This window comes from Aedes albopictus, chromosome 2, assembly GCF_035046485.1.
Source record: "Aedes albopictus strain Foshan chromosome 2, AalbF5, whole genome shotgun sequence".
In the NCBI taxonomy this organism is placed as follows: domain Eukaryota; kingdom Metazoa; phylum Arthropoda; class Insecta; order Diptera; family Culicidae; genus Aedes; species Aedes albopictus.
In genome coordinates this window covers 46,959,641-46,983,374 of record NC_085137.1, presented here as the reverse complement: position 1 = coordinate 46,983,374, position 23,734 = coordinate 46,959,641, and the positions used below count along the sequence as shown (strand labels likewise).

General features: G+C 40.5%; 2 protein-coding genes across 10 annotated transcripts in view; both read right to left on the bottom strand.

Moving 5' to 3' along the window:
* The window catches only part of LOC109421509 (uncharacterized), a 486,639-nt gene that overhangs the window by 372,383 nt on the left and 90,522 nt on the right, over positions 1–23,734 (bottom strand). The gene's annotated exons all lie outside the window — the stretch shown is intronic.
* Positions 1,736–21,950, bottom strand: LOC109425775 (uncharacterized). Its single transcript, XM_019701098.3, has 2 exons — positions 7,743–21,950; positions 1,736–7,686 (listed from the first exon to the last, which is right to left on the bottom strand). The coding sequence occupies exons 1-2, from the start codon at positions 7,987–7,989 to the stop codon at positions 5,597–5,599; spliced, it is 2,337 nt and encodes a 778-aa protein (XP_019556643.2). The 5' UTR covers positions 7,990–21,950; the 3' UTR covers positions 1,736–5,596.

The following is a 23,734-nucleotide window of genomic DNA, read 5'->3' as shown; positions in this document are numbered from 1 at the left end:
CTCCATTTCGAGAAACTAAACCACTGAAACCGATCTTTTCGAGACTACTTACAAGCCAAATCGAATGAGGCGCGAGGTAAAGCAGGTTGGTACTATTTTTTTACTGACGTAATGAAGCGGTTTCTTTCGGAGTTCAGAAGTATGTCGAATCGGAATGGCGATGATAGCCAGTATACGTCCAGTACCCTGCATGTGGCGGCACATGTGCCAAAACCTGTTGTGCGTTTGCTTCGCCGCGGACCCCTAATTAGCGGCAACATCGAATGCTTGAACAGTGAGAGAAACGCTACATCAAGGGGTACACCTATGCCTTTTATTGAGGATATCAATTGTTGTGTTTATTAAGATGAAACATCAAGAAATCCTCCTTCAATTTTGTACACAAACTTTAGAGGAATGCAGCTTTGCTTGGTGACTTCAGATGCTAGAATGTTTCAAAAGATGCCATGGATTTTCGGGGTATTTCAGGGGCTTTCAGGGGTTTAAGGAGGTTTCAGGGACACTTTGAGGATATCTTCATAAGAATTTTAGAAGAGTTTCAAGATGTTTCAAGCCATTTCAAAAGATTTGAGGGGATTTTACGGGTGTTTCACGGACCTTAGTGACTGTTAAAGCTTCAGAGAGACTACAAAGGGGTTTGAAGGCGCTTCAGGAGGTTTCAATAGTGTCTAAGTTCAATAACGATGGTATTCAATCAACAGCAATCATCAACTATTCAAAAGCAGTTTTCCCACACGAAATTATAACATCACTATTCAAAATGATGCCATTGCCATGCAGATGGCTAATACACTGCAGTGTCGGGGCCCGTGGCGCAATGGTTACACGTTTATTTCATACGTGAATGGTCATGGGTTCGACCCCACCACCAGCACTTGCAGTTTTTCGTCGGCTGTTTTCCCCCTAAAAGCTGCTGGCACTGACCCTCTTCTGAGCTCAAACGTACCCGAATTATCGGATATTGGCGAACGGCAACTCATAATGGACCAAGCGCACTGGAAAAGATACAACAGCCACAGATCACTATCATCGTGCTCACCATTCAACCATGGACAAAGTAGAAAGTGAAAGCAGCACATAGGCAACCAGTTCGATATAGTAGAATTAGAATAGAACACATTTAGGCGCTGTAGAAAATGTAACTGCAGCTGTCAATTGTAATCGCTCACGGTGTGTGATTACAATTGACCAAGTGGACAATAGAGCTGAAAGCTTGGCTGTGAGAATAAAAATACAGTCAGGTTTTTTTTTACGCGGGGGATACGTACCGCGTAAAAAAAAAAAACTCAGTTCAAAATTCGAAAAACCGTGTAAAAAAAGTCTCACCATTTCTCGACGAATCATGCAAAAATAAGACGATGAAATTTTTTTTGTATGGAGTTTTCATTTACGCGGCCGCGTAAAAAAAGACCTGACTGTACATTACACTGATGGTTACAGTATCGGACTATAAAAATGCACCACGTCATATCATTATGGTGACTTGAACAAATATGTTTATTGTGTGATGACGAATAAACTTACTGAGGAGACCAACATGATTTGACTTCAGCATTTTTTGCTATAACATTTCTTGTCTTGGTGCATTTGTGTTTTTATGTTATGGATATACACCATAAAAATCGGCATGATATCATGATGAGATTTGCAGTAACATAGCATGAAATCATGCTGCATGTACTCTGGATCATGACGAAAATTTACGAAATCATAAGCCTTATTCTTGGAACTCGTACTTATCGTTTTTGATTTTGGTTTCATCAACAAAAATATAGAAACCGCTTTTAATCAAATGGAGGCTACTTAGCTGCAAATGTCTTATCTAGTCTACACATACACAGCCATTCATTGGAAGAATCCTGGAAAATGATGGAATCGACTAATTCTACCATTTTTCTTGTCATTATTAATGTTTGCAGTACATCGGAAATGCATTACAAGCATTGAAGCGGCCAGGCCTACTGTGCAGCGTTATTGGTTTTACAATAAAGCCATTGAATGGGGACATCTCGTACCAACCACTCAGCTTTTTAGAAAGCAAAATACGTGAAAATCGATGGGAGTGACGATGCTAAGGAGATTAATGGGAGACTACTTAGCTACAAATGTTAAACTAAATTAACTTTTAACTGCTTCTAGTTTCAATCACTTTTTGGTAGTTCTTAACTCCGATAGCATAATTTATGTTGAATTTTCCTTTTCATTTTTGCTACAGAAGATCCTCAACAGAGTGTTCACTTCACAGTATTGTTCTGAAAAACTGATAAGGTTAGAGTTATACTATTTTTTACAAAATACTTTGTCTTACCAGGAAACACAGCCAATCGGAATGGGTGTGGAGTGGAGCTTGCTCCCGTATACGATGGAAACAAGACTGGTCGTTTTTGCGGCCGAGGTAACACTTATCCACTGATCGACGAACTTGGTATGAACGCAACAACGCAGTCCATTGACAGTGTGCATGGACCTATTCCCGTATCCACCGATGGACGCTGGGTGACGACGTTCATGGGTGACATTTACTACAAAACTCGCAAACGTTTGTTTTGTTGCATTCCTTCATGCCACTGTTTTATGGTTTAATGAATCAGCGGCAGAATTCTATGACTCAGCGGCATGGTTTTATGACTCAGACTTATAATGTTGCATAAGGATAAACAAGAAAGGGTTTGTCGTATGGTCTCAGGCAACCATGACTTTTTTTTATGAAAATTGTAAAAAAAAATATGATATTCGTCGTTTTCGTCATGATATTATGACTTGTAGTCATGATATCATGAAGCGGCATATTTTAAGATTTTATGACTTTTTAGTCATGTTTTTGGGAATGGATTTTTTCTCGTGTGGTGCATTTTTATTGTTTAATGCTGAATAAATCAACTTTGGTCAGATATTGAAAGTGAAAACATTAACAAATATTTGAAAAACGGGGATTGATAGTCTCCTCCTAAGGAAATTCTACGGGTCTCCGGTGGTTTTCTGAGCGGTTTCAGGAAATTTCGAGTGGTTTCAGGGAGTTCATTAGGTTTATGAAAGGCTTCAGTAGTTAGATTTTACTTCAGCGGATTGAAGGTGGAATTAGAAGTAGAATATAAGAGAGATCGAGTACTTCATATTGGGAGTTTTATAACATTTATACACTTACCCAAAATTATTAAGAAGTATCCCCAAAAATTAAGTAAAAAACTTATAAGACAATGCGCAAGATTAATAAACTAAGAAATTCCACGAAATCCCTGAATTCTCCCAAGAAAAATCCTTCAAACATAAAATGATAATCGATTAAGGATTTTTTTACATTTATCCAGCTTTTTTTGGGTTAAACGCAAGAAATTCCTTTGACATTTCGTCCGAAGATATCTTTTACAAATAAATGACATTCACAAGATAAAAACCAAAAAAAAAGCCCTCAGGACTCCAATCAGTAATCCCACAGACCATTTAACCTTTAAATCCCTTATACAGTTTTCCAACTAAACTTGATGGAAGCTGTTCTCTGTGCTGGTGGTGTAGTAATGTTGAGATTTATTCATGATTCTTCCTTGAATTCCATTCGGGATTTCTCCTTAGAATTCTAACGTTATTCTTTCTTTAAGTTGTTTCGCAGTTGTTTCTCATGGATTTTTTCCCGCGTGTTATTCCTTTTATTTAACCAAAATTTTAACTCCAGGAGTTTTTTCCTGGCTTTCTCTAGTTCTCTCAAGTTTCCATCCAGAGGTGTTTCCATGTTCCTCCTATGCACCTTACATGTCGTCCTTCCGAGATTTTTCCGTTGTTATTTCCACTAGAGTTCCTCCCTTCTGCAAGAGTTTTCACAGGGTCTCTGCTAGAGTACCTCCCAAGATATTTCCAGAGGTTTTCCCGATATGCTTCCAGAGTTTTTCGCTGACTTTCTCCTCCGTAGATCGTTTCATATTATTCACAGTTCCTTGAGGAACTTCTCTTACTAGTTTTCCGGGATAGCTTCCTACAGTTTCTTTCTGGATTTTTGAGAGATTTTTGTAGACATTCTTCCAGGAACTCAGGAAGCCCAGGAAAGTACCTCAGGAGACGTTTCCAAGACAAAAAAAACTCCTTAAAAATCCCTGCAAGAACTCCGTGAGCAACAAAGAAATCCAAAAGTAGCATGCAGATTCTCGAGACTGTTTTACTGGTAGAGATTTCAGGAAGAGCTCTCGAAATAATCCCGAGAAAATCTGTAATAAAATAATCTCTGGTGGATAACTGCAAGAAACACTAAGAAATCATTGGAAGAACTCAAAGAGAAACATCAGCAAAAGCTCTTACAGAAGAGAAGGCACATTGGAGAAAAAAATCCTAGGAGAAAACCAGGCTAAATCCAGAAAAACTTAGAGACATCCCAGGATCAACACCGGAAGGAATCTTCTGCGAGAAGTCCCAAGCGAAATCTCTGGTCAAACTCCAAAAGAAATCCCACGAAAACAACCCAGACAACCAGTAGTTGTATGGGATGTTGCATAAGATAATAAATTGGAGGCCATATACGTGCATGCCTCCATTTAGCCACGTGTGAAATGTACGCAAATTGCCTCCACTTTAACATCTTATGCAACATCTTCTACGATCACTGGTTGACCGGAAAAAAATCTGGAAATAAATTTTGCAGGAGTTCCTTGGGAAATTTATTCATGTATTCGTCTTTAGATTCCTCTATTCACTAAGAGCTTCTGCTTGCCTTCCTCGTTTTCAGAATCTTCTCAATACTTTGTTTACTGGGTTTTCTCCAAGAGTTTTTTTTTTCTAGAAAGATTACAGGAGCTTATTCATTAAATCTCTAGGATTTGTTTTGAATCTCCAGAAAATCCTGGATAAAAACAGATAAAATTCATGCATTATTTCCTGGGCTAAATTCTAAGACAGGGTGGCCACTCAATTCAAGATTTCAAATTCCCGGTTTTTTCCCGGTTTTTCCCGGTGGTATACTATAATTTCCCGGTTGGTTTAAAACATGTTGGCGTTCAAACCATTAGCGTGCGCAGCTTTTCCTTCTTGTTCACTCATTCTTCATGATAAGCCCAGTTTCGTGTTCGAAAGGAATCGCTCAAGAAACTTCTTGGATCATACAAATAAAAGATTATATTCTGCCATTGAAATTCTTTTTATTTACATTAATAGACGTTGAAGCCTAACAACCAGGGTACGATAAACGGATCACGCCGAAAAACAAACGCTTTGTCCTAAGCGGTGCATGTTGGTAACAAAGGCGCTCTGCAACAATCGCATGTCAGGTGATGAGAACAATAAAACAAACATCGCTTGCCGTGCGTGTGCTGATATTCCGGCTTTTCTGCTAAATTTTTCGATCCACATTATCGAATTCATAAGCATTTGGACGAAACAGGACTCTTACAAACCTCAGAGTTGAGTTTCAGTTGTAAAACAATGCGAAATTCACGATGTGGATAAAACGAGACAAATATTCCTACCGTTTTTGTTGTAAACAAACTCGGGAGCGATTTTGTCATTATCTGCTAACGAAAAAACAAAGCGTTGTTGCCGTGCCTTCTTTGTTGCCTATTTTTCGCTTGCGGTGGCATATTCTGCGTACACTGCTAACAACATATTAACATTTACATTACTTAATCAAGCTTTTCATCTGGTCATCAAGCAAAGCCGCTTCTTTGTGGGCTTCTGCAAGGATCTTAGCCTTTTTGGACTCCAACTCCTTGATCACCATAGCTGTTGCCCTTTTCTTTGATGCTTCGTCGTCTTTTTGTGCCTTTTCATTCCTTTTCTTTTCCAAGTTTTCCAGGTAACGTCCATGGGCGTTTCGCGCATATTGAATTAGCGTTTTATCAATCTCAACATCCGAAACTTGGCCAGCATTCAGAATCGCATCATGGACAATTCTCTGTGCTACTAAGCTCTCCTCAAGTAGATTGACAATGAGGCATTCCTTATTCACCGAGAAACCCCGCTCCAATGTAGCGTTGCCATGCGATAGAATTAAAATCTTTTTCAGGAATACCAAGAGGCTTGGGAAATCTTTTCCAGTTTCTGCCAGCAGTTTCACCCAGAAAGAGTCCAAGCGTTGCTCATTTCGCCGGTATGCCGCAAGAGACGATTTTACACTCGGCATGTTCACAACTTTGGAGAATTCTTCGCGTACTTTATCAGCTACCGAACCTGCCATCTGATCTCTTTGTACCATGTAATCCAAACAAGATTCAAGCCGTTTCTGCGCGATATCAGGTGAATGTACGATGGTGTCCGGGCTAATACACGAAATATACCTCGTGAAACCGTGAGACAGTGGAGATTTGTCATACATTTTTCTCAGAAATGCGACATAGTACGCTTTGCAATCATTCCGAAATTGTAGTACAGTTTTCTCCGAAATCTTTTCACGAGCCATGCTAGATTTGATGGCTGCTTTAACCCCAAACCCGACATCAACCTGTAATGTTGGGAGAGTGTTGCTGTCGATAAGCTCTATTTCGGTTATCGCTTTGGCTTTTACGTTTATGCATTGTGGTTTCAGAACTTTGGTCATAGTGGAGTGGATGAGAGCAGTCAATTCTTCGAATAAAAACGGAGCCATAGGAGCATCGCACTGGAACTCGCGTAAAAAAGGTTCCACGGCAGCCGCAGATGAGATGAAAAAGGCCAACTTTGGACCTAACATTTGATCAGACATAGCCTTCTCTACAACCGCAAATCGCCTAGACTGACTAACAGCACCGAAACTCCGTTTGAATGAAGGGTGGCTTTCTTTCATCTTTTTTTCACGCTGATTTGTTACTGCAGTCACATACACCCGCAAGAAAGGAACCATTTTAGATGCACGTTCAGCAACACTTAAGTTCTCTATCCAGCGAACAGGGCAAAACTTCAAGGGGAACAGATTGGATCCTGTGATCTCTGTGTATTCCGACCGGCGTAATGGAAAGTCTTTGAAGAGATGGTACAGAGAAAGCAGGAACTCGTCGAGGCTCCACTTCGTGTGTTTCATACCATCTTTGAAGGCATTGTGGACAGCGTGTAGACCACAACTACCAATACTCAGCAAATCGAATGACGGAATACCTCTTAAGTTGCGCATCTCGCCACTGAAATCCTTCAGCAGTTTCCAGTTTACATTTGGACCGTCCATACTTAGTTGGATGACATTATTAAGAAGAGCTGGATTTCTTTCAAAACACAGTTTCAATCCAGTTAGGAGATCCACTGCACGGGAAGAATTTAGGAACGCGGACCCTAGATACCGGTTGTCCACAGTTGCCTTTTTTTCGTTCCAATATCTCACGCTGATGTCCATTTGCTGCCGCTGGGATATCTTGTTCAGCGTCTCGTCGAATCCAATGACCAGCTCAGAGATTGTGTTGAGTTCCTTGAAAATCTCGTTCGTGTAGTACGGTGCAAGACCGTATGTAATCATGTAGGCAACTTTGGTACGGCCCATCTCGAGTTTGGCAGCGATCTGACTATCCGGGAACATCTTTTTGAACAGATTGGTATTTGTTGCAGCACTGCGGTACGAGTTGTGCGTGGCAATTGTCTCCAGGGCCCACAAAATTTCAGCTTTGGTAACTTGTTCGTTGAGCATGTACTTCTTCATGACGCTGGAAACATCCGGATTTTGCTTTTCGGTGCTGCTCGATGCTGTTGGTATATTCAATGCAAGGCTTTCCCGTTGTACCAATGGGCAGTTCGACTGAGATGTATCTAAAAGAAACACATTATCAAGCGCTACAGCACATAACATTAATATCACTACTTACTTGAGGGCAAATGCTGGATTTTTAGGTTAGTGTTTTGAACCAGTATTTGACTCTTGTGCGTTTTGCTTTTTTCGTGGCTGACCAGCGCAACTCTGCCCATGGATTCGATCCGTATTTTCTTGCAGCACCATTTGCAGACCGCCGCCTTCGCGTCTTTCGGATCGGGAGCACACCAGGGGAATGCGTCCTCGTATCTCGCGTTGTAGCTGGTAGACATTGCTGTCGATATATTAAAGAACAAAAACATTGTTTATGTTAGGTAGCAGAAAAATCGTGTACAGAATATTACCTGATGAACGAAATACAACTTAAAGATAACAGAATATCGTCCGATCGACTAAATCAGCGATTTTTTTTTAACTCGAAACGTTGATGAATAGTAAAAAACACCACTTTTGCGCGGCACCGAGACATTGACAGAAAAGAGAATGAAGTGGCATCGAAGTAGCTCACTTTTCTACAGGGCACAGAGGAAAGTAAACAAACGAGTCAAGGTCTTCAAAAATGAGATAAATTCATACACTGAAAATAAAACGAATCAATACGTATTTTTACCACGAGTTTCCTCTAACAAATTCCCGGTTTTTTCCCGGTTTTTCCCGGTTCTTCGTGATTCCCGGGTAATTCCCGGTTTTCCCGGTTTTCCCGGTTGGGTGGCCACCCTGTCTAAGAGGAATTCTAGTTTAACCTAGTTTTCATAAAGAAACCTGGAGGAATGTCCAGACAGAAATTATTTGTTCAGGAGTCTTCACAAGTAATTCCTCGAGTTATCGTTAGATGAAATTCCTATATCCAGCTGGTGCAATCCCCAGAATGACTTCTTGGAGGAATCAGCAAATAAAATTTCCGGAGGAACCCTCCAGGAAGAATTCCTAGGTAAATTACCAGAAAGAATTCCTAAAGAATTTCTGAAGCAAACATTCCTAGAGTTTTCCCCAGATAACATTTCTTGAATAATCTACACATGAGTTTCTAGAGAAATCCCCAGAAGATACTCCTGTGAAGTTGCCTTAACACAAAAAAAATAAAAGGAAAAAAAATAATGGCTAAAGTATTCGGTGTGATATTTTTTATATTTGATCTGTATTTTAAAAATTTACCAATATATCTCAAAACGTTACATAATGCTTATTATATTCACTGAGTTAGAGCATGTCCTGCTTTATAAACGATAATACGTGGAACCAACGACATTGCAGCATCCACCTACATCAAAACCAAATAAGCAAGGCGCGCAACACAAAAACCGGTGAAAACCCAATCGCTTTTTTTTTCGTCGAAATCCCTTGAGAAATTGCACCTTCCACCAACTTCCTATATCCCTTCGCGGGCGGTAGCCATGCCAGGAGGACAACGTTAGCCGTAGACAAAGATGTCGGATTCGTGCCACCGTTGCTAGTCGGTCTCTCGTCCTTCGTTCGGTTGTTGTTTGTGCCTTATACGGCGGAGCCTTCTTCGCCGAGGACAAAGCAATATCACCAGCCAGCGAGGTTGAAGGGACGGACGCAGAGGCGCACAATGCGGAGGCACGCAAAATGAAAAGTGGAAAATTAGATATTCCTCACGGAGCGCGCAGGGCCCAGAATTTCCGGGATGATTCCCCGACCCGCGTTTGGGGACATACACTTGAGCAGGATGGAGATTATGGAATGGAGGGCATCGGGCAGCGGAGAAATGAATATCTCGCTTGGAACACACCGCACATAACCTAGCACTTGCGCCTACCGACACACCCGCTCAGGTTCAGGACAGTCGGAGTCGAGTCATGCTGGGCTGGGATGGTGGTAGTTTAGATACGTTTTCCACCTCTCTCCACAAGCCGGGTTGCACGTAAGGATAGCCGAAGTGTACGGCAGATAGATAGCGTGTGGTGGACTGGGGAGGGGTTCAATGTGCGGTGGAAGCAGAGCAGGTACAGTTGCCGTGGAAAATTGTCTTTCTCGCTACTGCTCTGCTGCCGTTGATGAATTGGACTCGTCGGTTGCCTCCATCTTAACTGTTGTGGCGGAGTTCGCTCTTTGGGTTCCGCTCCAGCGAGCCCGGAGACCTGATTGCGAAATGGGGAAAAACTGCACAGCAGCAGCAGTGTGGCCAAGCCCCAGTATGTCACCGGAGAAAAAGCGGACGTGCTGGTTTTAGTCGATTACGGGTTTTTGCTTTTTTTTCGTTTGCTGGCTTATGGGAGTGATTTTTCTTTTTGTTTGACACTAACTTTGTTTTATTTCTGCTGCAGGGAAAGGAGGGTGGAAGATGTCGGAAGAAATCGTTTCAGAGAGAAACCGACAGATTCTAGAGAAACGAAAAAAGTTTTTGTGTGTGGGATGCGGAGGAGGCAACCAGTCATCCGAGTGTCAGCACTGGAATACGAATTAAATGACATACGGATCGTAATTAATATAAATTGTAGGGGAGCTTAGCTCTCTGTTGGTTGTAATTCAGGAATATAACCAGGAAATCCTCAGCATGGTCTTGCTAAATACCCGAAGTGATGCCGTTGCAGCTATATGGACCGTGAGAACCCCTGGTCTATATAGCTGAAGCAATAAACTCGTGGGTAATCAGCAAAATCATGTTGAGAGTGGCGGGTTCCATTCCCGGTCGGCTCAAAAATATAGTATCTTCGTGTGTACTACCCGAAATACATGACATGCAAAATTGTTGAAACGTTAAAACTTCAACATTATTTGAAAACGGTTCACATAAGGCCACAAACCTACTTGCATGATTCTGTAGATGTTCGTCATAGATTTAAAAGTCAGTCTATCTTGTCAACTATTGAGCCTAAATACCACGGAATGTGTCTTTTTTTCATTTCATCAGTCAAATTGAAGCCAATGCGTATCAGCTTTCTCAGTATTTATTAACCGAATTTATGACCTCACCTGAACATTGATAATCTGATTCAAACCCAAAAGCAAATATCATATAACTTAGCGAGGCGGCACTCTTCGGATTTCCTGTTCAGCCCATCAAGATTGCTGCTGTTGTTGTTCGTTCGAATTATATCGTATATTGAACACACTTAACTTGACTCTCTTGTTGTATTTCACCCTTCACACGCGATCCACTTGTATGTGCGAGTTTCAACCGCTTGGCCTCTCCATCCTTCAAAAAAACAACTAAAATCGCCACGCATTTTTCTTCTTCTCCATGTATACTTTAATTTTTTGATTTGTGTACCTGCTTGGTGCTACCCTGCTGTCCGGCTGCTGCCGCTGCTGCTAGCTCAACGCTGTTGAAGACCTTTTCCAATTTCAGCAAAACTATAGCAATTAACAGCACACATATGTCTCAGATCTCGGGCGGTCAGTTGTGCGAGGTAAACTCTAGTTGGCTGGCTATCGAGGTGGAACCATCACCACTCCGCCACAGAGAGACAGCCAATGTTCGCATTCGAAATGAATAATAATAAAATGTAAAAAAGTCAAGTTTTTTTTTCTTCTTCTCGGTCATTTGAGCTCTGCTCTGCTCTGTTAAAAATGGACTTTCGTTGACTTCCTCCGGTAATACGGACGGACTCTGCTAGTCATCCATTGTGATGAATGAATCAGTGGGTTTCTGTTACTCTTCTGTGCCACTCTGAGGTCTCTTTATAGCATGCTGATCAATTTGAAATAGTTTAGTCGAACGGCATGATTTCGCATCACTCTAACTACATGTCACGAGGCGATTGTTTTATTGCTTTTTACAAACTTCACCTTTTTCATGACGAATATTAGGCATTCGATTACAACCCCGAATTTAATTTCATAGGAATGCACAAGGAAGTTGTTTGCTTAGCTGATAGTGCAGCCTTCTGACTTCAGCTAGATTGTACGTCCCAAGCGACTGTTCGAGTGTTCATCAAGAAGGTGCGGCTCAAACAGCGTCTGTTCTGGCATCCAGCGACTGAGTATGAAATGCTCCACCGGAAGCTATACCTAAGGTGGTAGCCGCACCGTAGGGGATGTTAGGCCATAAACCTACTGTTCTTGAAACCCAAAAAACCGTTACAGAACCCGATAATGAACACCACTACTGTTCCTTATCGTAATCGATGAGATCCTGGTAAGTGCGTTTGATCGTGAACCAAATCGTAGGTTGCTGTGGCAGCCCATTACCATGGAGCACCTAAATAACTTCAAACTAGCTGATGACGTTGCTCTCCTAGCTCAACGGCGCTTTGACATGTAGAGTGAGCTCGATAATCTTGCTGATCGCTCCTTGGGGACCATACATTAAGTACGTCACGGTCCTAGGGGGAGCGGGGGTCTGTGAAAGTGTGGCAAGCAATGTATTAGGTATAGGAAAGCCCGTACGAAGGGATGAGGGGAGTCAAAAATCCCAATTTTAGCGTGACGTACTTAATGGATGCTCCTTTGGCGACAGGTCTCACCATCAACTACGTCAACAAGACCAAATCGTTGGATGTAAACACGGTCAATCCTTCCAGCTTCACAGTAGCTAGGTAGCTAGGCAGTGGAGAATGTTCAAAGCTCCCAATGCACATTGGACACATTCCACGCACCTCTACCCCAAGGATGTGAAATATCAAAGTAATTGTTTCGCCCCAAGCTTTCCAGCATATGAAAAAGGGTAGATTCAATCTTAGGAAAACCATTTGTTTTACTTGAAATTTGACTAGTTACGTATTTAAATAGCTAGGTGAAGTAATAGCATTTTATGTAAAAAAAATGAAATTTTTTATTGATAATTTTCAAATATGCCTGCTGGCACGGTAAAGTTCGAAAACATTATAACTATTTTTTATTAATGTAGTATAATAACGTATATTTTATACACTCAAAGGACACTTTTCATAAAAATGGGTTTTGATATGTTTTAAGCACTTTTTGCAATAGCCGCAATTTAATGGTGTCCCGTTACGAAAACAGTATATTTGTTGTAATAGCGAATTTATTACTATCTTTAGAAAAATGATTTTCAGGATTCTCTTAGTACTCGTGGAGACCTTTCTTCCAACATATGGGTTACCTTGATCGACGCGTTATCTTAGGCGTTACAATGGGTGCGTAGATTTGGTGTCCCGTTACGAAAATTTTAAAGACATTCATAAGTGGATAAATAAGTTTGGTTTGATCAAATATTTAACCAAAAATCTGTAACCATGATGACATGATATTATAGGGTGTATATATTTTCATTATCCTTCTTGATGTAACGCCCCTACTGGAACAAAACCCACTTCTCAGCTCTCCACTGGAACTACGTAAACAAAGGGCAGGTATTCTGGTGGATCAGTATAAAAAGTGATGTTTTATTAAGTTTTGTGATGACAGCATACTCTTTAAAAGCTATAACCTTTTTAATATGTCCTATGAATTACCACCATGATGTATAAAAAGGTTTATAGAATCACACAGCGTTCAAAACTTGAAGATCCCGAAGTGATGGTTGGCATTCCTTCTTTACCCCATACATCACCGTATATATTTTCTTTTATGACGACAAACATATTTTGAAGCTTATTTTCTTATTGAAAAAAAAGTGTAAAATATGCATCACGAAAATGGCGTAGCATTACTTTTTGTGATGATATAAATTAGTAACCGTTGATTGAAAGAGGGAGGTCTTGTCGTTTTGGTTGACAACTTTTTTTTCTTCTCGAAATCCGTTTGTTTGTATCCTTACTGGTTGTCGTTAGCTAAATATCAACGGAAAGCCCCCATAATCCCATCCCCTAAAAAAAATAAACTTTGTTCTCTCTAACCTTGACCAAACGGCAAGTTCAACGGTTCTCCAAAACTAACATAGAATAAAAGAAAAATCCCCTTTAAAATGTAAAATTTATTTCAGCGAAAGTTGGCTCCTTTAATTCCAAGGCGCATGAGCCTTCCAATAAAGGATTAAAGCAACATGCGACATATGCTTGAAAAGACTTTGTTGGAAGAATGTACTATAGATATCATTGAATCTTATTCGGATCATTATAATGTAGAATATGGGCAAACCGCGAAGATAGATACGTCGCCCAACCATAGCTTTGGAGATACAATTAAATTTCAAGTATTCGACCTCCGATAACTCATTTTCAAAATGCTGGCATTTCGTCAATTTTCATTCGATTTTTTTTTAAGTCGCCCTCGATCGATCATAAATTGGTGCTTATTTATTGCACTCAAATGGCCATGTAGTATCCGAAACCATTCCGGAGATATTCCGGATTGTACTGGGGTCAGGGGGTGAGGAAGGGATCTGTTTTGCCAAATGGCTAAAAGTGATTATTTCGTGTGTGTTGTGTTTGAGAGGCCCCCGCGGACCTGCTCAAGATGTTACGAAGCGGCCATATCAGTTGATACATACTTAAGTCATTTTTTTCTATCCCATTCTTTCGAAATGAAGATTGATACGTCGCTCGGCATGTTTTGGTTACAAACCAGAAATGTTCCCGATGACACCCTCGTGGAACCTGTGCTAAATGTTCCGAGGTGGCCATTTAGTTGATACATACTTCAGTCTATCCACAGACAAACATACGTAACACCTAGAACAATTTTCGTGAAAATCATCGCCCAGTTCACACTACCATCACCATGTTTCACGAAACACTGCGTTGTGCAATATCGTCAACAGAAGGCGCTAGTGTTAAACGTCAAATGCAAATAAAAACGATGTGCCCGCCTTTGGTTGTGAAAGCGACAACTATAAAGATATAAAATGATCGTTAAAAGCATGGTCGATAGAAATTTCGCCAGTGTAACGTCTGTTTGTCTGTGGTCTATCGTTTCTGACTCAGTCATTCGAAATCATGAAGATTGATATGTCGCACGGCATGTTTAGGTTGAAAGCCAGAAGTGTCCCCAATGAGGCCTCGCGGAACCTGTCACGGGAATCCGGATGGGCCAACTGATTTAAATCTGGTTATAGCAGTTGTGTTTCACTATTCGCAACAAAAATGTCGTTAGAAATCGATGGTTCAAACACAACAACATACGAAATAATCACTTTTAGCCATTTTTACAACCCCCTGCATCCCAGCACAATCCGGAATATCTCCGGAATTGTTCCGGATATTGCATGGCCACTTGAGTATAATAAACTAGCTCCAATTTATGATCAATTGAGGGTGACTTACAAAAAAAATCGGATGAAAATTGGCGAAATGCCAGCATTTTGAAAATGAGTTGTAGAGGGTCGGATACGTGAAGGTTAAATAAAACTCGAAACAGGTTCCCCAGGGCCCATTCATATGGCCACCATAGGGCCAGAGAGGGTTTGAAGGACTATTGGTGTACTGCCGGACAGCTACTCTCTGTCTGAAAAATATTTCCGAAGACACCAACATTCTATCTAGCAAAGCATTCAATCTACAACTAGATGACTTTAGCCGTAACGGGACACCATTTGCAAAACACTGTTTTCACGCGAGCGTAACGCTGCGCTCCCAAAACTAAATCAAGAATATTTCCAAAACTATACATTTCTCAGTAAAACTCACTTCGGCAATATTGTTCACATCAATCCAAAGAAGAAATGTCTAGAAGACTCTATTATTCAAATCTTCATAACAGTGCTAATATACGCATTTCAGATTGAAAATTTCAAAAAGAAGATTTCTGCGATGGTGTCCCGTTACGAAATGTAACATGTTATATAAAGTAAATTGGAACCTAAGCCTCATAGAACAAGTATTGCATCAGCAAGTACATCTAATAAGCTTGTTATAAAACCTGTTAAACCATATGATCATGAACATTATAATTGATTGCAGACGTCATTTGTTCACGAAAGTTAGTTCCTCGCGGTGTCCCGTTACGCTGGAATGTGTCATTGGTCGAGTTGCATACAAAGGGGCGGCCAAAACTCCCAAAAAACGAATTTGATTTCTTAAACTTATTTTTATCTTATAACAAAGTGAATGTATTGTAGTTTTATGATTCTTAATTCAAAGCATACCAGCTTTTATATTTCAATGACATTTTCACTGCCAAAGTGGCCTATGTCACAAAATTGAAAAACGAACCAGGGAACGTCCATAAATTACGTCACGCTTTGAGGGGGGAGGGGGGGTTCAGCAAAGTGTGACCACACATACAAAAATTTCAGAGGTCCAATACAAAAAGTGTGACATAGGGGGGAGGGGGGTCGAAAATGGTCGATTTTTGCGTGACGTAATTTATGGACGTTCCCCCACTCGAAAAAAGTAAAATATTCATATTTTCAGAATGTAATATATGTATTATGTTATCCAGCATATGAAAGCTTGTTGTTGAACAGTTTGAATGCATGTATAGTGCAAAATTAATATGTCACAAAACATTTCAAATTTTCATATATTGTACCTTGGGAATTTTGATAATTTTTAAGCTAAAAACGGTTCGTGTCGTCACGTGTCGCCGCAATTTCGAATAGTACATTAACATTACGTTTAAATATTTTGCAGAAATTTGCCGGTTTTCAAATTAGAGCTGATTAAAAAATTCATGTTTTTTTCATATATTTTACGTTATTTTTCCATTTTTGACTTAAATAAAATTTATCTCCCCACGTTTTTTACACGTTTTGAACAAACTTGATTGAATTTGATCGAAAGTTGATCATTTAATTCAATTCAAATTGACTGTCTACCAAAAAATAAAAAATAAAATGTGGGGTTTACTGACCTATACAGTTTTTGAATACCCCTTTTGAAATACTAAAAATACTTTATAACATACCCGAGCAAAGTCCAAGAACAAAATTACAGCAAATAGAAAACATGATTTGTATTCAGCAACAATTTGATATCACATTTTGATATCATTTTATCTTTACTTAATTTGATTTCAAGTTTTGCTTTCGGTTTGCTGTCATTTTAAACCAATGTAAATATTTAGCGTTACAATAGTTTTTAAATCTTTTAATAAACTATGTAAAGTAATTCTAGGGATATATCATTAGTGCAATTGTATTATTGCATTTAGGATTAGATATCAATCGAAAAACTCTACATTTAGCGATTTTAAAATTTTATTGTGTCGATCACAAAAACAGTTATCAATTTGCTATCATCGATAGCAGAAATGGTTTTCAATTTGCTATCACAGGAACATTTTCATGCTCTCATTTTTGATGTTTTAACCGTTAAAACGACCAATTCGATAACACCCTGAGTTATCAAAATTTTCAATATCACAACATCAAAATTAGTTTTCAATTTGCTATCAGACTTTGCTCGGGTATCTAGACAACCTATAACTTCGATTAAACACATAAAAAGAGTTTTGGCCGAACTTTATTTTTTCCGACCATTGTGCAAGGGTAGCCAAATGGCGGCCGATGGTGGCACCAAGATCAACTGCCTTTGCGAGTTTAAAAAATGTTTGGAAAAACATTCAAATTAGTCGACGCACAAAAATCCGAATTTTCAACTCGAACGTGAAATCTGTGCTGCTGTACAGAGACTCATGGCGGCGCAGCCTCCATGAAAAACCTGGAATCATCAGTGAGATTTCTTCAACACGGAATTTTTTGTGGTAGGAAATTTTTATTGAACTTGTGATTTATTGAACAAGTAGTGTCACCAATACATTGTTCTTAAACCAGATTTAATATTTTCTTGGGAAGTTTTGGAGCTAGTTGCCCACGGCAGACCGTACAAGTACACCATTGCGTCAGAACGAGTTCATGCAGATGGCGAAAAGTTGTTGGGTAATGTTTGTTTGGCAGGTGGTTCACGTTTGGTGCATGAATGCCAGGCGACAGATTGTATGTTGATTAACCCTCTTAAGATACAAAGCTCTCGGTAAGCTTAAGATCCTAGTACACAGGGTAAAATATTTTTTTCCAAAAAGAATCCAATGCTCAAATATCTTGTTGGACTCGATCGAATTTTTATTAGTGTCAAATAGAAAAAATATGTTTGATATTTAGTTCATTCCTTGTCAAATATTTGACTCTGTGTACATGAGGTCTTAAATGATTCAGTCGTTTGTTACTTGCCCCCATAAAGGTAATACACGAAAGTAGAGGACCATCCTGCTGCAGGTACCATGGGAGAAAACGGAAGAAAAAGTTTACCCCCTGCCTTAATGCAATATATTTTTAATTAAACGAACCGCTCCGGTGCTGCAGCAGCCATTCGTTCATTCCTACTCGGTAAGGACCCTTCTTCCCTGTACATATCTAGGACGCGAATAACAACGTCAACGAACGACAGAACGATGACGGTGCAGTGGTGAACTCTGCGAAGCTGAGAGCAGTGTGTCTGGTCGGGATGGGTTGAGTTTATCCGGCGGGCCGTCGTCTTTGTTGTGGTGTGGCATCGCCACCATCATCAGTTCTCTCAGGCTTTATACAGGAGTCCCCCCGGATGGCACATCAGCAGAGCACACTCACTAGTCTCGCTCGCAGCCCCAGGGATATTGGTTTTGCTTCTGATTGTGCTACAGCTACAGCTCTGCTGGCTGACTGACAGGGATCACAGAATCTACTAGGTAGGTATGTATCGCCACACCGGTGCTTCTGATTAAAGTGTAATCGATTTATCACGGCAGTTTACCAGAGTGTATAGTAGCTTGACGAGATCGAATGCTGGTACGTGGATAGGTTCTAAAATGAAAATTCGTAGAAGACATGAGGCGGTTGATTTATTCTTCTTCTTTGTAGAGTAACGTTGCAACTAAGACAGAACTTCTTCTCAACTCAAGTTCTTCCCCAACTCAGAGCCTTTCTTTGCCAAAGATCATTTTGCCTGTCGTGGTGCAGATACGAAGATACTCTGTGCCCAAGGAAGTTAAGAAAATTTCCATTACGAAAGGTATCTGGATCGCCCGAGAATCGAACCCGTCACTCTCACCATGGTCATGGTGAGGATAATCTGCTTCCGGAGCCGACCATCTGATACCTGATAGGAGCTGCACGTGAAACGTCTGTATTTTTTTGGTTCACTAAAGTTACTGGTAAATACCTATAGCTAGATTGTAAGAAAATTTATGGAAGTTTCACGATTTTGTGAACACAGAGCTAAATTTTTAAATGTTACACAGTTAATGTGTGGTCTAGAAATAATGCACTTATAATTTAGTCTTACACTTTTTAATGTTGAGCAATTAGCACGTATGTATAACAAGAGTGTAAAGTCAAAACAGCTACCACTGAAGTTTAGATTTTTTCATAGTGCTGTAACACTCTAAAAGGATGAAGACAATACATCTTGCATCAATACCATATGATGAGGGTTTCGAAGCTTTTGGCACCTACTCACGATTTTCAGCGCACAAATCTGATAGTAAACAAAACCAGCGTACCTGATCTTCTTATTTTAAGCTTATTAAGAGTGAACAAGAACAAAATAAAAAAATACACTGTTATTTGACGTTTGCTTCTTGAGATTTGCGCTCCTGAAGTTCTCATGCACTGATGAAGCGGGATTTCTTAACCCGATGCTTTGGAAATACATAGGGGAACTTACGTATTTTCGGCAGTTTTGTTCTCTTCGTTAAAAGAGGTTTTTTGAAACCTGTTGAAATCAGAGTTGGCCTCAAATCCTTCCCAACCAAGCTGAGTTATATGCCCAAATTTCAGGCAATTTGGCCCACAAAAACCCCATATGACGAAGAGAACAAACCTGCCGATAATACCCTTAGTCACCCTATTTCAGGTTCTACTGCATGAAAGGGGTTATAGGAAATTGCTCGTTTGTAAGAATACATTGCATTGAACAATCGGACAAATTTTCAGCTCCGCCAGCTCAGTGGAAGTTTAAATATGCATTTCCAAAGTTTCATCGCGGATGATGATGAGAGACGGAAACTCGAATAAATAACACTGTCTCGTCAGCAAGGTTGTACTATTTAACTTTTGTGATAATCCTTCCTCCGTGAATTAGTAAATTAGGGCAACTAATGGGTGAACTACTCTCCTACCTAAAAATTGGTCACAATATCGTGTTCAGGTTCCACAGCAACCGTGTTTCCACCTGCTGTCACCAACTAACCTGCCCTTTCTTGCTGATCCTGCTGGCGATGGCAGTCGGTGGTGGTATGAGAAAGCGCTTACAATTTTCGTTATGTCGACTCGTCAAAACTCTACCACCAGCCAGCACCTAGCGGCGTTGTCAGCACCCACCCTCAAGCGAAAAACCCACCTAGCGTGACTAACGGAAACAAGTGGAACCTCTTTCGCCGAAAGCTAGAGTTTTGTAACTTGCGCTCTGCTGGCGGTAGTAGCAGTTGTCGTTGTCAATGGCCGCCATCAACCAGTGCTCCTCGAGCACTTAGGGCCTGTCCATAAACTACGTAGACTCTTAGGGGGGGACGGGGGGGTCTGGCCAAAGTCTACGCTTCATACAAATTTCGAAAATTTTGTATGAACAAAAGTCTACGAGGGGGGAGGGGGGGGTCTCAGATGACCGAAAAAAAGTCTACGTAGTTTATGGACAGCGCCTTACACATTTATGCATGTGTGTATCAGCCAACCTGAAGCCCATGGTTAGTGTCATGGCGTGGGTTGAATGGAAAAGACACGAAGTAGCAAAATTCGATATCGCCAACTAATAGGGAATGGAACGATGATGTCGCATAGTAGTTGATACCAGTGATGACCAAGGCAGTAGTTCAGTAAACAAGGGTGACGGTGCCAACAATCATAAAATTCAAATTTATTCATCATACCACATGAGTTGGAGCATCTTCATCGTTGAAATTCGCGTTTACACTCCTTGTGTTGATGTAACAAAAGTAAGTCTAAGAGGGTAGCGAAGGGTAGAATCAACTGCACTGCTTTGTAATGATTCATAGTATTTACCTATGTCACAAGAAAAACATACACAGACTAACTAATAATCAAGTTAATATTTAAGGAAGCCTAAATTTCTCCGGTTTTATCGACTGTTATCCTATAATATATCAGATGACATTGAAAACATTGGACAATTATGCAACGATCTACTGCATCTCACGTGAAACAAAACAAGAAAAGTCTTTCAAAGACAATTTCATAAAACAAATGCAAGAAAGGCACACTTCTCTCTATCTGTCTCAACTGCTCTCAACTTGCCATTGTTCCGTTGACTCGATTGCTTAACTGCTGTCAACCCGCCCCCATCAACCGTTACTACCGATTCTTCCATCGACCGCCCAACCCGGATCGGCGGTCCGGGAAGGAAGCAACGGGATGTGAATTGCACATATAGCCCAAAAAAGAGGAACCAACACTATGGCGATGCCTCCGAGAAGGCATCCGATGAAGCAAGCGGCTATAGGCAGTAGTTTCAGCAGCCTCTGTGTGGTGGTTGTAAAAATACAGCGAAAATGAAAATATATACCCTACCGTATATCACAGAGACGGCGGTGTAGGTATATCCTTGGAGCCAGGTCGATCGGAATGCGAAACGAGCGACCGACCGAGCTCTTGTGCCACGGCGAGAGACAGAATACAGGCAACCTCTGTCTCTCCCGGAGTGTTGGGATGGATAACGAAACGTCCACAACGACAGGCAGCGCTTCCTCTTTGCAGGTATTTCTGTGTAGTGCGATCAGTTACAATCGGATTACTGATGATATTCATTCATCATGTCGAACAGTAATTAAATAACATTCTAGTAGTATTCCATGATCACATACCTAGTTCATTTTTGCAAAACACAATCCCGAAACAGCGCATTTTGACGGAAAACTGTAGTTCAACGTGAGGGCTAGAGCTGAGGGCCGCTATGGATTCTTCTGACTCTGACCCGCAGCGCACCGTGTGGTTATTGCTAGGTGGGTAGGTAGGTCACGATGGGCAACGAGCAAGTAAACGACTCCACATTTTCCGTCGCAGTTGGTATCATCATGACGATTCTGCGAGCGAGCTAGTGAGCGTCCAGCAGAGAAATGAATTTCAGCTTGGTGCCCTACCTTTGGTAAACTATGGGACGGAAGCCTATAGTCTCGCAGAATCATAATGAACAGAATTCGATCGCTCGATATGAGCGAAATAGATGTCGTTTCTCTCGTGTTAATTTTCATTATTTCGATAGCTAGTCAACAATGGACACTGTTGCCAGTGAAATTCATGAAAATGTCATACCGACACGTAAATACTTCATGTTACAGTAATGTCCAAAAGCATAATACTACACAGATCAATCCTTATGACAAGCTTGGACAAAGACTGCACAACCTTAGGAATATGTGTGCTTAAGGTTGAAATATTCGTAATTGATATTGTCAATCATTAAAATTCGAAAGCAGTTTTCTAGTTCTAAAATGAAATTTCCGCAGTGAAAATGTATTCACTGTACTCCATTCTCCACCCGCAATACAGTGAATACATTTTTTCACTGCGAAAATGTCACTTTTAAATGAGAAAACTGCTTTCGAATTTTCAATGATGACGATTATGTCAATGACGAATCCTTCAATCTTAATATTAAATGCCTAAAGAAGCGTCTCATATGATCGAATACCATGCTGCAAATTTGCGCACGAAATTCCACGGGGCAAATCCTCTTGAAAAGCAACAGCTGTGCTCGATGAAACGCCGCAATGCTTTCTGCCATATGAATGAAGTAAAAGGGTAGCAAAAACGCGGTTGTTCCTTTCCTCAGGCATGGACTGCGTGTTCTTTTGGACAAATGCGCTAAAATTAAAACAATCTCAGAAGGATTGCCTGGAAGATATTCTTGGAAGGAACCTTGAAAAAATCCTGATCGTAATTCCTACAGGAAATCCGTGCAGAATCAATAAAAACTTCGCGAGAGCAATGCCCAAATGAATATCAGGAGGAATACTTGACAAAATGCAGGAAGGAATCCCTGGAGAAATTTCTAAAGTAGTCCAAGCTGAATCACTTGAACCTCTAATACAATTTTTCTTATCTCCAAGTGCGCCCTGAAAGAATCTCAAAGAGTACTTATGAATATCCTAGAGGAATATAAGAGATCTCTAAAAGAATCCTGGTGGAAGCTCTGAAACCTAACAGAAAACTCTGAAGGAATCATTGAAGAAATTCCTGGAGGATTCCGTGATACATTCTAAGGAAAAACTCGCGAAAGAATCACGCAAGAAATCAAATCTCTTCTAGAGGAATCAATGAAGGGATCCTAAGCGAAATCTCAGAACGATTTCGGAGAGGAATCCCAGTAGAAATTCTAAGAGGAATCCCAAAAGGAATGTCTGGTGAAATCTAAGGAAAAACCTTGGAGGAATCCCTGAGGGAAATCCTAAAAGGATTTAAAAAAAACCCTATAAAGAACCCCAATAATAAATTTTGGGAGCACCTGAGTGAATGCCAGACAATCCTGGAAGAAATTGATGAAGGAATCTCAAAAGGAATTTCGGAACAAATCCCGGCAACCAGGGATGGAAAATAATGAAGATTGCAGCTGAGCAGACACAAACCAAAACAAACCTACTCGTGAACAATAGGGGCCCGAAAATACTCGCGCTACTTTACCCGTGAGTAAACGAAGCTGGTAAGCACTCGCCTGTGATTCGCGAAGATTCCCTGAGTTTTTTTTTGCATTTTGACGGAAAAACGCATTTTCACGACTGACACTGCTGCTTTTCAGGAACAATGAAGCATAAAGCATTAGTTTATGAAGGATAATCACTGGATTTGCAATAATAAATGCACTTCCCGCGCCTCCACTAGTTCTTCACGAATACATAACTCATGAGTGTTTTTGTTTTCGTTTTGCTTCTTACTCACGAAGCAGGCGGGTGCGAATAAACTCACACACTGTTTACTCTCGGAATCGTGAGTAAGCCTTGTGTGGCTTTTCATTCGCGAATTGCTTCATGATGAGAACAATTCCATCACTGCCGGCAACAAATGTTTGAAAGAATGGCCGAATGAATCTCGGAAAGAATCTCTAAAGGAAGCCTTGATGAAAACAATGAAGAAATCCCGGGAGGAATCAATGAAGGAAGCCCGGGAGATATGCCTAAACACCTAATCCATGAAAGAAACTTGGGAGAAATGAAGCAATCCAGGGAGAAATCCCGGATGGAATCCCTGAATTAATCTTCGACGTAAATTCAGGAAAAATTTCCTAAGAAATGCCGGGAGAAATCTCCAAAGGAATC

Coding starts and splice junctions, on each gene's coding strand:
- LOC109425775 (XM_019701098.3), bottom strand. CDS start 7,989: ATGTTTTTGTTCTTTAATATATCGACAGCAATGTCTACCAGCTACAAC. Junction 7,687..7,742: donor AATCCAGCATTTGCCCTCAA/GTAAGTAGTGAT, acceptor TGTTTCTTTTAG/ATACATCTCAGTCGAACTGC.